The 14,100-nt window shown below is 55.2% G+C and overlaps 2 protein-coding genes across 2 annotated transcripts in view; one reads left to right on the forward strand and one right to left on the reverse strand.

The window, feature by feature from the left end:
- The first annotated feature begins 7,405 nt into the window (after positions 1–7,405).
- Positions 7,406–9,670, forward strand: LOC135287261 (leukotriene-B4 omega-hydroxylase 3-like). The gene is made up of 7 exons (XM_064400614.1): positions 7,406–7,591; positions 8,533–8,599; positions 8,674–8,803; positions 8,875–9,008; positions 9,090–9,154; positions 9,239–9,321; positions 9,421–9,670. The coding sequence occupies exons 1-7, from the start codon at positions 7,406–7,408 to the stop codon at positions 9,668–9,670; spliced, it is 915 nt and encodes a 304-aa protein (XP_064256684.1).
- A 288-nt stretch (positions 9,671–9,958) lies between these two features.
- LOC135287382 (zinc finger protein 664-like) overlaps positions 9,959–14,100 on the reverse strand; it is a 257,242-nt gene continuing 253,100 nt past the window's right edge. Inside the window, exons 3-4 of the mRNA XM_064400738.1 lie at positions 12,112–12,190; positions 9,959–11,926 (exon numbers count right to left, since the gene is read on the reverse strand). Coding sequence (XP_064256808.1) covers positions 10,749–11,926; positions 12,112–12,163 — 1,230 coding nt within the window. The 5' untranslated portion in view covers positions 12,164–12,190 and the 3' untranslated portion in view covers positions 9,959–10,748. The remainder of the gene's footprint in view (positions 11,927–12,111; positions 12,191–14,100) is intronic.

A 14,100-nucleotide genomic window follows, 5' to 3' on the forward strand; every position in this document is an offset into this window, starting at 1 on the left:
CTGGACAGTGCTCTGGGCCTGGAGACTGGATGGGTTTGGCATCTGCAGGGAATTGGATATCAGGTTGTGTGCATGTGGGAATTGTCACGCCTGAGCCATTCCCCAACCCTGAGCCTTGTCTGCAGGTGATCCGCATTGCCCAGTGCTCCCAGTGTCTGCAGTGACTGGAGATGCCAATCACCCACCTGATCACATGTCCCTTGTTCCCCTTGTTCTCCCACATGTTGGGTTTGGGGCTGGGCTCAGCTCTGGGCTGTCCCACAGGGAACGCTCTGGGAGGAGATGGGCAGCAGGAGATGAGGGATCTGGCACTGGGGGTGTTGGAGGATGGATTGTGTTGGACTGGGCACTGTCCCCACAGAGTCCCCAGATGCCTTTGGCTCCCTGCCTGCCCCCCTTGGCCCCCCAGGTGCCTGGGCCCTTCCAGGGGCAGCTGGCCTGTGCAGGAAGCTGGAGGGATGCCGGGCAAGGGGGCTGGATCCGTGCCACAGGTGGGGTGGACTCTCTGCCAGGGCTGGGCTTGTGGCCAGGGCTGGGGGCTGTGCCAAACCTGGCTTTGGCCTGGGGGCTGGCAGGGAGGGTGCAGGGAGGAGTCCCAGCAGGGATAAAGGTGCTCCTCACCTGCTGCAGCCTCAGGCAGCGCTGCCCAGAGCCAGAGGAAGATGAAGGTGGCTGTGCTCAGCGTGGCCCTGCTCTTCTCCATCCTGCTGTGCCCCCCGGCACAGGCCAAGGTGAGGCACCAGCCAAACGCTGACCCCACATCCTGCCCTTTCTGCTCTCCCATCCCACACTTTTGTACCTCTCTCTGTGCCCCTGACCATTCCTGAGGCCTTTCCTTCCGTGTTTCCCCTCAGTCCTTTGCATTTCTTCCTCTCCAATGCAGGTGGGTCTCCCTGTACAATTCCCTGACTCATTCCCCACTCCCACACCTCTCTCATTTGTGTTGGTTTTGTCCCTACCAATCCTCATTCTTCTGTCCCCACCAAGCCCCTCTCTTGCACTCCCATGTCCTTACACTGCAATTCCTTTCTCCTCCCCTGTACCTCACACCCTGCTCCTTCCACGCCCCCAGCCCTGTCTCATGGGCCCTCAGTTGACCCCAGATCAGTATCTTTGGGTCTCCCCCCACCTCCAGCAGATTTCCCTGGAGGCCCTGAATTCCCATCCCTCTGCCTGGGCCCTGCTCCCTGCACCCGTGTCCCCCCAGAGCCCCACAAGGTCCAGTCCAGACCAAGCCTTTGTTCTCCTTTCCAGGCACTCCTGGAAGGAACCCAAGATGACCTCCGGGAGGTGAGTGGGCTGCTGGCATTGGAGGGCATCCCCTCAGGGAATTGGGTGGCAGTTCAGTCCCCCCATCCCTCGCTGGCACTGGGGACATCCCAGTGACCAGCCAGGTCTCCTGGTCTCTCTGCAGTTGGATTTAGACAACGTCGTGGACCTGGAGACGCCTCTGGTGGGTACCACGAGTTCTGCCGGTGCCAGACCCTCCCCTTGCATGGCCACCACAGCCCAGCCCATCCCAGTCTGTCCCAGCACAGCCCAGTGCACCCCTACTGACAGCCCAGACAGCAGCCTGCCCCACGGCTCCTCGCCAGGGAAGCCTTTGCCCCTGGCCCCTGCTGCATTCCCGTCCCTGTCACCCCAGGACCCCCTGCATGAGCCAGGACGCAGCCCCTGCCCCAGCTGTGCCTCTTGGCCAGGAGCCCAGTGCTTCTGGGCAGGAGCACAGCAGCTCCTGCACCCCATTGCTCCTGCAGCCCCTTCCCCAATCCCCCCCCGCTCTCCCCTGCCTCCCAGTCCAGCCCAGTGCCCCCAGTGTGTCTCTAACGCTGCCTTTGTCCCCAGCCCCCTGTGCCTGAAAAGCTGGGTGCTGCTCTGCGGCAGAAGCGCCTGGCTGAAACTCACCAGGGATGGGTGAGCAGCACTTGGTGGTCCTCCGAACCCCACATGATCCTGTGAGGTCCATGAGGGACCCTGGAGTCTTCTGGGTGGGCAGAGTTTGGGGCCAGCCAGGGACAGAAAGGGGCTTTCACTGATCTGTTTCCCAGGGGTGCTGCACAGAGCAGCCCCCAAGTCTTTCCTTGCACCTGGGCAGTTCTGGGGAACCCCACAATCTGCATTGGGTTAGTTTTGGAGCATCCCAAGGCTTAGGGTGTCTGGAAATCCTGTGGATCTGAGAAGCCAAATCATGTCCTGGGTCTACCCAGGGCCTCAATTCCTTTTACCCTCCAGAAATAGGGGCAGGCACGAGGCCCCTCTCCTGTCCCAGGGAACACAGGGGATCATGTTTTTGGCTCTTTGTTTTAGAGGTGTATCTGCTGGTGAAAACCATGTCCTGTCCCTCTCCTGTGGCATGAGGAGCTGATCATCCCTGAGGAATTGCCTGATCCCCCGTGAGCCCAGGGCCTTTTTCCTCAAATGAGAAATAAACCCTTGCACGAAAGCTACACACTGTGCCTGTGTATCTGTGTCCTTGTTTGTGTTGTTCAAAGGAAATTTCCCTAAATCTCAAGGAGGTTCCCCCAGAGGTGTTCTCTTGTCCCTGTGTCCATCTGCACATCCCATCACTCTGTCACTGTCACTTCCACACATCTCTGACCCCGCTGGCACCTCCCAGGTTGGCGCTGAGCTCCTCCCTCCTGCTCCCCAGCCCCAGCAATGAGCATGGCAGGGAGCTCAGAGCAGGAGCAGCCAGGCCAGGGATGGAGAAGGAGCATCTGGCAGAGGCAGGAAGAATCCCCCATTCCAGGGGCTGTGTGGGGTGCACGGGGGGCAGCTGTGTCCCCTGCCAGCCCCAGGGCTGCAAAGCAGGGAGGAGATGTCTCAGCTGCCTCAGCTGAATCTCTTCCCACAGCCCTTGGCCTGGGAAGTCTCTGGCTGCAGCACAACCTGCACAGGAGACTTTGCACCTGGAAGAGAAAAGAAAGGAATTGTTTCTGCCCTCTCCCTCATCTCTCCCCTTCCACTGATTTTCTCGTGATCTGTTAGCAAAACCAACCAAAAAGCATCTGCACTGAGCTGTTTCCGAGGGTCAGTTCCTAAATAGGGCCAAAGGAAGGTTTTCTACCAGGGCAGAAGTGAGAAATGTGGAAGTTGGTCTGAGGGATGAAAACATGACAGTTTCTAAACACTGGAAATGCAGAGGCTACAACAGAGTTTTGCAGTTTGAATGGTCCATTTTCCTCCCTCTTCCCACTTCTCATTTGTCCCATCCCAACTCCAGAGGAGCAGATTCTGGAAAGCAGACCTGCAGGGAGTCTTGGAGCCCTCATCCCAGAGAAAGAGGAAGGAAGAGTGAAATCGGGAAGAAAATTCCAGGTTTTTTCTCAAACATAACGACCACTAACAGTTCTTTACTCCATGTGTGTAATATCCAGGTGATGAGGCACATTGCTCCTTTTTAACGCCAAATCCCAGCACTTTGGGAATAGTTTCAGGACTAGTACAAACCACAGGCCAATAATTGACCCAGTTTGCTTCCTAAATCAGAAATCATGAAACTTCTCCCAAGCTGTGTTTCCCTGCAGTAAAGAAGGCAGTTTGATTGCTTTTGTCCTGAGTATCTCCTGAGTTCATGACTTCAGATGGACTGGAACGGTCCTGGCACCCCAAAAGCGGCCACAATGAGCAGGATCAAACCTCCAGGTCACCATTCAATATTCTCCATCCCTGCCTTCCAGAGCCCTGCAGCAATTCCTGCTGCTTCCCCTGCTCTGGGTCAGCCTGCTGGGATCGCTGTGGTGTGCAGAGCCAGTCCCTGCAGGACACAGCGCTCGGAGCCGCTCTGTGTCCCGCAGCGTCGGCATCTCCTGTGCCGCTCCACGGCCGTGGGGCCTGTGCCACCAATGTGCCAGCAATGAGCCACCAATGTGCCACCAGTGTGCCACCAGTGTGCCTCCAATGTGACACCAGTGTGCCACCTATGTGTAACCAATGTGCCAGCAATGTGCCACCAGCATGCCACCACTGTTCATGGGTGTGGTTCCGGTTCCACCACTGTTCCACCTTTTCCATGGTTACTCCACTGCTGCTCCAAAGCTGCTCCAGTGCTGCTCTGGGGATGTTCCAGCACAGTTCCTCTGCTTGTCCAACACTGCTCCAGCACTGCTCCAGCACTGCTCCATCACTGCTCATCTCCCGCTGATCCAGAGCTCCATCTCTGCTCCTCCCTTGCTCCCCTGTTGTTCCATGGCTGCTGCTTCTGTTCCAGTGCTGCTGCCACAGCTGCAGTGTCATGGAGAGGGGAACGTTTGGGCACAAACCACTGTGGTGTCACAGAGACCAGGACAAGGGGACTGCCACAGCTGTGGTGTCACAGAGAGGAGAAAGTTTGGGCGGCTGCTGCTGTGGTGTCATAGAAGGGAACGCTGGGGATGCCACTTCTGTGGTGTCACAAACAGGGGAACATTTGGGGCTGCCACCCCTGTAGTGTCATAAAGAGGGGAGTGTTGGGGCTGCCACTGCAATGCTGTCATAGAGAGGGAAACGCTGAGGGTTCCACTGCTGTGTTGTCACAAAGAGGGGAACGTTGGGGTTACAACCTCTTTGGTGTCATAGACAAGGGGACATTGGTATTGCCACTGCTGTCATGTCACTGACAGGGGAACACTGGGGCTGCAGATGTTGAGGTGTCACAGAGAGGGGAATGTTGGAACTGCCACTGCAGTGCTGTCATAGAGAGTAGAACTTTGGATGGCCACCCCTGCAGTCTCACAGAGAGGGGAACTTTGGGGCTGCCACCACTGGGGTGTCAAAGAGGGAGAGACACTGGGGCTGCCACTGCTGCAGTTCCACAGAGACAGGGACTTGGGGCTTCCACAGCTGCAGTGTCACAAGGAGGGGAACGCTGGGGCTGTAACTGCTGTGGTGTCACAGAGAGGGGAAGGTCAGGATTGCCACCACTGGGGTGTCACAGAGAGGGGAATGCTGGCACTGCTACTGCTCTGGTGTGACAGAGAAGGGAATATTGGGGCAGCCATTGATGTGGTGTCATAAGGAGTGGAATTTTGGAGCAGCCCCCCGTGTGGTGTCAAAGAAGGGAATGTTGAAATTGCCACTGCTGTGGTCTCACAGAGAGGGGGACTTGGTACTGCCACACCTGTAGTGTCAGAGAGAGGGGAACATTGTGGCTGCCACTGCTGTGGTCTCACAGATAGTGGAACGCTGCCAAACCTCCCCTGGTGCTGTGCCCACTCCAGCGCTGCTCCTCTGTGACACTGCAGGGCCTCCTGGGGACATTGTGATACTGCAGGGACTGATGGGATCACAGGAGCCCTGTGACACTCTGGGGTCTTGGAGAATCCAGAGGCCCCTTTGGGGCCCTGGGCCCTTGTAAGAGATGGTCCAAACTTTCCCTCATTTGCCTCATGATTATTGCAGGGACAGAGACTGGAACCCCAAGGGCCCTGACTGGAGTTCTGGCCTGGCTGAGGTGGATGCTGCCCAAGTGATTGTGCACAGCTGTGTTTACAGTGACTGCTTCTAGCAGGGGGCTGGCAAAGGAGCGACTCGCCCTATATGCTTGCACCCGCTTCTTGGCAATAGCCCATGAATTTCCCCACCTCTTGGCCAAATGAACTTTCAGGGGTAACTTTGGTGGTTCCCCATGGAAAACCCTTCATCTGCTTCTCTACCACAATGACAGACAGAGATTGCAGCCCCCCCTCCTAATGACTGAGATTGAGACCCCTGTAATTTAACATGAAATGCGGGGGGGGCTGACCAAACTGAAGCGAGATGTGCCAGGTGTTGTCGTTGGGTCAAGAAAACAATGACTCTCACTCACTGCTGAGAACATGACCTGTTCCCCCTTGACGGTTTCAACAGACTTACTCTTCATTGTACCTGTTCCCCCTCAGCGATTTCAAGAGAATTACCTGTTCCCTCCCTTGGCAAAGGACTATAAGAGACCCCTGAGTGTCACATTCACTGAAAAATCTCTTTGCCCAGGATTTTTGTCCAGGGAAACTGAAAAGCCTCAGAGAAAAATGAAAGCAATGATTATCTGATTTGCTTCCCCTCTGTTTTGCTCATGTGGAATGTGGTTGGAGATTGTTTACCAACAGGTGATTGTTTCATTGGTTTTTGCTCTGATTGTTTTGACTTATTGGCCAATCAGGGCCAAGCTGTGTCAGACTCTGGAGGGAGTCACAAGTTTCATTATTATGCTTTTAGCCTTCTGTAATTATCCTTTCTGTATTCTGTAGTATAGTTTAGTATAGCATTCTTTTAATATAATATAGTATCATAAAATAATCAATTGCCTTCTGAGAACATGGAGTCAGATTCATCATTCCTTCCTTGTCTGGGGGAAACACAAATACAATACCTGAGTTAACCAGGACATTGAGATTCTCCCTGACATCACAAGGTGAATTTCCATCAACCTGGACCACAAGGATTTAGTCTCTACGTTTGGTAGCTATACCCTCTCTTTCTCTCTCTCTATTTCTCTCTCTCAATCTCTGTCTCTCTCTGTCTTTATATTTTATCTCTTTTCTAACACTTCTATGGCATTTGCTGTGGGCAATCAATAAAAGGTGCATTTGTTTTGATCAATACTGAAATCCCCTCTGTGTTGATTTTGGCACTCTGAGATCAGTTAATGAACCATCACGACCTCCGCTTGTACCAGAGGATCGAGACAGAGGTGCCCACCAAACCAAGGAGAAAAGACAAAACCAGAGGTCAAAGTGCCGTGGGGTGCTGTGGGGTGTCATGGGGTGTCCCTCTCTGTGCTGGCACAGGGCAGAAGCTCAGTGCAAGGAACAGCCATTGGAACATCCTATGGGACACAGGGACATGCTGTGGGACACGTGAATATCCCACAGGACACAGCCCCGGGACCTTGGGGACTTTGGTCCCACCAGGGGCAGGGGGCAGGGGCCATACAGAGAGGGACAGGGACACACGGAAAGGAACAGGGTCACACGGGGGAGATGGGGATGAGGACACTCAGAGGGGACAGGGACACATGGAAGGGAACGGGGTCACATGGGGGAGATGGGGACAGGGACACTAGGACGGGACAGGAACACACGACGATGGGGAAAGTGGACAGGGACAGGTGCAGAGAGATAGGGACACACAGGTGGGGGATGGTGATACACAGAGGGAAGGAGGGACAGGGACACATGGAGGGGACAGGAACACACACAGGGAGACGGGGACACTGCAAGCAGCGGGGGGGAACACGATGCCACCAGGATACACATGTGGGGACGCAGGACTAGGACATGTCAGCACAAGATGCCATCAGGACGTGTCAGAGGACGCTGCCACCAGAACACGCATTACGACAAAAGGCGGATCCGGTGACACCCAGCGCAGCGCCACGTGACTCCGCAGTGACACCACCCATGCCCGCCCCTTGCCCTGTCCCCAGCCTGTCCCCAGGAGCAGTTCCATGGCGGTGGCCATGGCACTAGGTTCCCTGGGCATGGTGGCCCTGGGCACCTTCGTGGTGGCCCTGCTGCTGCGGTGGCTCTGGGATGTGCTGGTGGCTGTCACCCGATTCCGGGCCACTTGTCGCCAGCTGAACAAGTTCCCTATCCCATCCTGCTGCAACTGGTTGCTGGGACACACCGGCATTGTGAGAGGACAGTGGATGGCACCTGCGGGGACAGCAGGGACAGGGGTGGAGGCACCTGCAAAGGAACAATTGGGTGGTGGCACCTGTGAGGGGACCGAAGGAATGAGGTGGTGGCACTTGGGATGGTGAGGACAGAGTGGTGGCACCTGCAAGGGGACAGTGGGGACAGACACACATGTCCCCAAGACTGGCAGTGTCTTGGTGACACACAAGTCCCCAAGCCTATCTGTGTCCCCAGTGACACACATGTCCTGTTGTCCCCAGGGCCAGAGCACGGAGGAAGCCCTACAGCAGGTGGACACCTTGGTGGCCCAGTACCCTCATGGCTGTCTCTGGTGGGGACTTCCCTGGCTGCCTGTCCTGCGCCTCTTCCACCCCAGCACCCTCCAGCCACTAGATGGGTCCCCAGGGGCACCCATGGGTGTCACTGCACCTGGCACAGAGACCTGGCAGTGCCCAGGCAGTGGCCACCAACCCAAGTCCACAGGTCCCAGAGATGTCACCACTGCCAGACCAAATGCCACCCCACAGCGGCCACCAACCTGTCCTTGAGGTTCCCCAAGGCCACCCAAAGGTGTCACCATGTCCAGCCTCTGGTTGTCCCCCAACCCTCATCCTTTGGTGGCCATGAGGGGATGGGGGATGATGGTGGCCATGGAGACATGGAAGTGCACAAGAGGGTGGCTGTGGGGATGGTGGTGCCATGGAAGGGTTGGCCATGGAGGTCAGGAAGATGCTGGTGGCCATGGGGAGCTGGAACATAGACTGGTGGCCACAGGGGAACAGTGGTGGCCATGGGCAGCATTGACCATAGAGCTGATGGCCAGTGGGATGGTGGTGCCCGTAGGGTGGTGGCCATTGGGGAAGAGTGGTGGCCATGGATGGGATTTGGCCGTAGACCGGTGGCCCCAGGTGGCCCCTGGCTCATCTCACCCCCGCAGGACGAGAACGGCCACACCCTGTCGGACGAGGACATCGCGGCTGAGGCTGACACCTTCATGTTTGAGGGTGAGCACGAGCTCTCAGGCGCCACTGGGGAGGAGCCACTCCAGTGTCCCCTCACTCACCCAATGTCCCCACAGGTCATGACACCACGGACAGTGGCCTGGCATGGCTCTTCTACAACCTGGCTGGCCACCCTGAGCACCAGGAGCGATGCCGCCAGGAGGTCCAGGAGCTCCTGGCTGGCCAGGACACTGCAGACATTGACTGGTGAGATGTCCCCAGGGCCACCCCAGGTCATGTGGCTTGGGGACACGATGCCACCCCTGTTTTGTCCCCAGGGAGGACCTGTCCCAGCTGCCCTTCACCACCATGTGCATCAAGGAGAGCCTGCGGCTGCACCCTCCTGTCACTGCTGTGTCCCAGTGCTGCACTGAGGACATCCCCCTGCCTGATGGCCGTGTCATCCCCAAGGGTATGGCATGGCCAAGGTGTCCCCAGTGTCACCAGCCACCCTCATCTGCTGTCCCTAAAGTGGCCATTCCCATCCCACCAGGGGTCATCTGCCTGATGAGCATCTACGGGACCCACCACAACCCAGACCTCTGGCCTGAGCCTGAGGTAGGGCCACCCTATGAGGTGTCCTTGTCACCATGGTGGTGACAGCTGTGTCCCCTCAGTGTAACTGTGCTGGTGTCACCCCAGGTGTTCAACCCTCTGAGGTTCAGCCCTGAGAACAGCAAGGGACAGTGCCTGTTGTCCATCATCCCCTTCTCTGCTGGCCCCAGGTAAGTGGTGGAGTGGGGACAGGAGTGTCCCCAGGTGCCACCCCCGTCTCTGGCTGGGTTCACAGTGGGGTGACACTGACAGTGGGGATGTGGTGGCAGGAACTGCATCGGGCAGAGCTTTGCCATGGCTGAGATGAAGGTGGCAGTGGCACTGACACTGTCCCGGTTTGCGCTGCGGAGGGACACGGCGAGGCCACCCCCGCGCCGCAAGCCCGAGCTGATCCTGCGTGCTGAGGATGGGCTCTGGCTGCTGCTGGAGCCACTGGGAGTAGCTGATGGACACGGGTCACCAGGACATGGGGACATCCTGCCACGGAGCTGTCACAGCCAGGGGAAGAGCAGGGAATAAACGGGAGCATGAAGGGGACAGTATCGTGGTGGTGGTGGGGATGTGTTGTCCTTGGTCATGGGACACCTCATGTCATGGACATGTCAACCCAGGGACTTGTCCACCACCCATGGCCACGTCCCCCATGTCCTCATCCATGGCCATATAGCCCCATGTCACCATCTATACCGTGACACCCCCTCCATGCCCAATATCGCCATCCACAGCCATGTCCGCACCCATGTCCTTGTCCATGTCCCCAGCCCCACCATGATCCCCACCATGTTCCCCAATGTCACCATCCGTGTCTTAGTTAAATGTCTTTATTTTTACCCCAATGGTGGGTGAAGGGATGAAGAAATATGAAGGAAAATCAAGGCCAAAATAAAAGGATTTACGTGTACATGCTGGCTGAGTATCCATGTGCCTGGGTGGGTAGAAAGGATCTTTTCTAGAGGAATTTCCACTCCACTGTCTCCGAAATCCTGGTTTTGTGCCCCAGTCCATCACCATTTGGCTGTGCAAGACGCCTATGGGCCAGAGACAATCAGAATCATGGAATGATTTTGATTGGAAAAGACCTCCAACACCATCCAGTATTCCTTGATGCCACCTGAAGAAATGATTGGATGCAAAAGGTGAGATTTTTTTGGGGTCGAAAGTAAAAAACTGTGCTGTCCCCTATGAAATTCTGATGTTGGTTTGCAACCCAATGGATTTTTCTCCTGCTGCCCAAGTGTCCAAGAGGAGCCAGGAAGATGTGGAGATCACCAGCCAGGTTTCTTCCTAACATGGATCAAAAGGACCATGGATCACCAAGTCTCTGCCCAACGAGGGTCATCGTGGACCATCCAATGGGGGTCCTCCAGTGGGGGATGGAGTTGGAGCAGTGCTCAAAGCTCTTCCTGCACATGAGGCACTTGTAGGGCTTCCCTTACTGCTGCCTCCCTTGGTGCTGGGTCATAGTAGAGTTCTGGGAGAATCGCTTCCCACACTTGAGACACTGTTAGGGCCTCTCCCCAGCGTGGATCCACTGGTGGGTGATGAGGGTGGAGTTTCTCTTAAAGTCCCTCCCGCACTCGGGGCAGCGGAAGGGCCTCTATTCTGTGTCAATCTGCTGATGCTTGAGGAGACGGTATCTGCTCTGAAACCTCTCCCCACACTCAGGACACTTATAGTGCTTCTCCCCAGTGTGGATCCTCTGGTGGACAGTCAGGCTGGAGCTCTGGCTGAAGCTTTTCCCACATTCCCCACACTTGTAGGGCCTCTCCCCAGTGTGAATTCTCTGGTGGACAGTCAGGCCGGACCTCTTGCTGAAGCTTTTCCCACATTCCTCACATTTGTAGGGCCTCTCTCCAGTGTGGATCCTCTGGTGGAAAATCAGGGTGGAGGGCGCACTGAAGCTTTTCCCACATTCCCCGCACTCGTAGGGCCTCTCCCCAGTGTGGATCCTCTGGTGCATAATCAGGCTGGCGTTCCCCATGAAGCTCTTCCCACATTCAGAGCACGTGTAGGGACATTCCCCAGTGTGCATTGTCTGGTGGATGATCAGGCCAGTGCTGTCACGGAAGCCCTTCCCACACTCCCCACACACATAGGGTCGTATCCCAGTGTGGGTCACCTGGTGGAGTTTCAGGCTGGAGCTCCTCCTGAAGCCTTTCCCACATTCTCCACATTTATAGGGCCGTTCATTGGTGTGGATCCTCTGGTGGCGGATCAGGTGGGAGCTGATCTTGAAGCTCTTCCCACATTCCCCACACTCATGGGGCCGTTCCCCAGTGTGGGTCCTTCGGTGGACGATCAGGGCAGAGCTGATCTTGAACCTCTGTCCACATTCCCCACACTCGTGGGGTCGTTCCCCAGTGTTGATCCTCTGGTGGTTCATCAGGTGGTGGCTGATCCTGAAGCTCTTCCCACATTCCCCACACTTATAGGGCCGTTCCCCGGTGTGGATCCTCTGGTGGACGACCAGGTAGGAGTTCTTGAGGAAACTTTTCCCACATTCCAAGCACCAGTGGGGCTTCTTGCCATTGTCATGCTGCTCACTGGCTACCACCTCAGAGCTCTGGCCAGATCTCTGGCTGCCTTCCTGGCACAGGCTGGGTCTTTTCCCCTTGGAGCATCCTGGGCTGGGTTTGGAGCCCCTCCTCCTGAGGGATCTCCGAGGCTTTTTAGCCCCATTAGGTTCCTGTGCCATGGAGCTGCTCAAAATGGCCTCGTCCATGAGGTTCTGCCGTGGGGATTTGTCCTCCCTGCTCCCCATCCTCAGCTCCTTGTCTGCAGGAGAAGGACAAGGAGAGGATGGGATTTGCCTCCGTGCCAGAGGGAAGGAGAAGGAGATCCTCCCAATCCATCCCTGGCAGGACAGCGTTGGCAGCAGGGTTGTCCTACAGCCGGGGGCTGTGCTGGGCTGGGAGATGGAGCAGGAGAGGGGGGGAAAGGGCCACTGACTTCCTCCTCACCTGCCTCAGTGTCCTGGGGCATCTTCCACTTCCTCACAGCCTTCTCCTTCATCCAGATAAGGTTTGGGAATGGGAAATCCTGATTTGGGGAAAAACAAGATGTAAGTGCATTGCCTTTGATGGTCCACTGGCCAAGTCCATCTGTAGAAGTCACTGGGTGTCTGGTGGCCAGAAATACCTCTAAAAATCAGCAAGTTCAAAACCACTCTCCCAGGGGTTCCCTGTTTCCAGTGTCCTTATTTGAGGTTATGGGGTCCCTCTTCTCAGAGCTGCTGAGGGGCCCGTGGGTCTGTCGGAACCCAGAGCATCTCTCTGGATGCCCTGGATGTCTCAAAGCCCTGGCAGGGGCTCGGAGACCCTGGCAGGAAGCCAAAGACACCTGGAAATTCGATCTAAATTCATGGAGCAAATTGCCAACCTTATATGAAGAATTACAGGCCACAAAAGTTTAAGTAGCGTAGAAGTAGGGATCACAGGGTGAAGGGAAAAACTTTGGAGCACTGTACAGGGGGTTTTGTATGTTGTACAGGGGGGTTTGAAATTCTGTACATGGGGGTCAGGGGTCCCAAGATGGAGGGATTTGGGCGTGCCCTGTCCTTCTTCTTTCTTCTCCTTGGCATCCATGTTCAGGATGATGTTGGCATGTGTGGATTGGTTCATAGGGAAAGTGCACTTGCCAACAAGGGCAAAAAGTATTGGAAATTAAAGGTAAATATCTTATACGTAGTTTTCACTATAAAAGAGACAACTGCCCCGTGGGCGGGAGAGAGTGCCCTTGGCTGTCTTGCTGATCAGACCTCGGCTGGACAGACAGAAAAACTTTGTAGATAAGGAACAATAAACTCAACTGAAGACTGAAAAGCAAGAGTCCAGACTCCTTCTTCGAAAGCGCGGCCTGCCCAGAACCACTTTTTCCCGTGCTGGGGCAGAGACAACTGACAGCCGACCCCAGCATGGGTCCTGGGCATCCCCCCCGCTCTCGGGTTCTGCTCAGCCATGCTGAGGGGCTTTTGGAGGTCCCAGGGCTCATCCTCCCCTGATTCTGTGACAAATGTTTTTGTGATTTGTGTCAATTGGCAATGGAATCAGCAAATGCTTCTATCTGCTGTGTCCAAAATTGACACAAAAAAAAGTTTTAGAACTTTCTGACCAAATAACCAAATAAAGCATCGAAATGAAGGAACTATAGTAGAGTAAAAGAGATGAGGTTGCAAGATGACTGATGCTTGAAATAAAAGAGAGGAAGTTATGGTAAAGCTAAGAGATATTGCAACAAAGCAACTAAATGCTTATGTATAAAAGAAGCTTGATGCACTTGACCAAATCATGTAGCAGACACCAGTGTAAGGCCTCCCTCCAGATGACCACAAGAAGGACAGGAATCAATGACCACCTGGAAAGATTATGAAATTGCTGCTCCCAGCTTATTGATATTTGCTGACTTGGACTGAGCCCATTGGAAAATGCTTTGTAGGCTTAAAAACAGTATATATACTTTACTGAACTTGTAAGTGGTGTGTGCCTTGAGTAGATCAGTGACTCCCTGGTCACCCAGTGCTGCTGGCTTGCTTTCTTTAAAACAAAAGATATAGAAATAAAATTCAGATTGACTATTAAGATTTTATATCAATTTGGTGATGCCGACCTGATGCCCTGGGATCTCTCGGACTGAGGCTACTGCAGGGGGCACCCCACTTTTGTGGCCCGTAGAAGCCAATAGCCCGGGAGCTAACGGCACCACAAACCTGGTAAAGAAAGCAAGCAAGGAACTGAGCTCTCTGAGAACTGCAGTTTAAATCACCTGCAATTCCAGTGCACAAAGATCCAGACAAGAGCAGCGGGCTGTGAGTATCGTTTGGTTGGGTGGACACGGCAGTGTCTGAGTGAAAGTGAGTGAGGTAGATGCAATATTATCGCGGAGCCATCGAGGAGTCCTTCTGTCTGTGCTTCCATCACCCCGCGAGGGGCTCGGCCAGTGAAGGGACAAAG

This window comes from Passer domesticus, chromosome 29, assembly GCF_036417665.1.
Source record: "Passer domesticus isolate bPasDom1 chromosome 29, bPasDom1.hap1, whole genome shotgun sequence".
Taxonomy (NCBI): Eukaryota; Metazoa; Chordata; class Aves; order Passeriformes; family Passeridae; genus Passer; species Passer domesticus.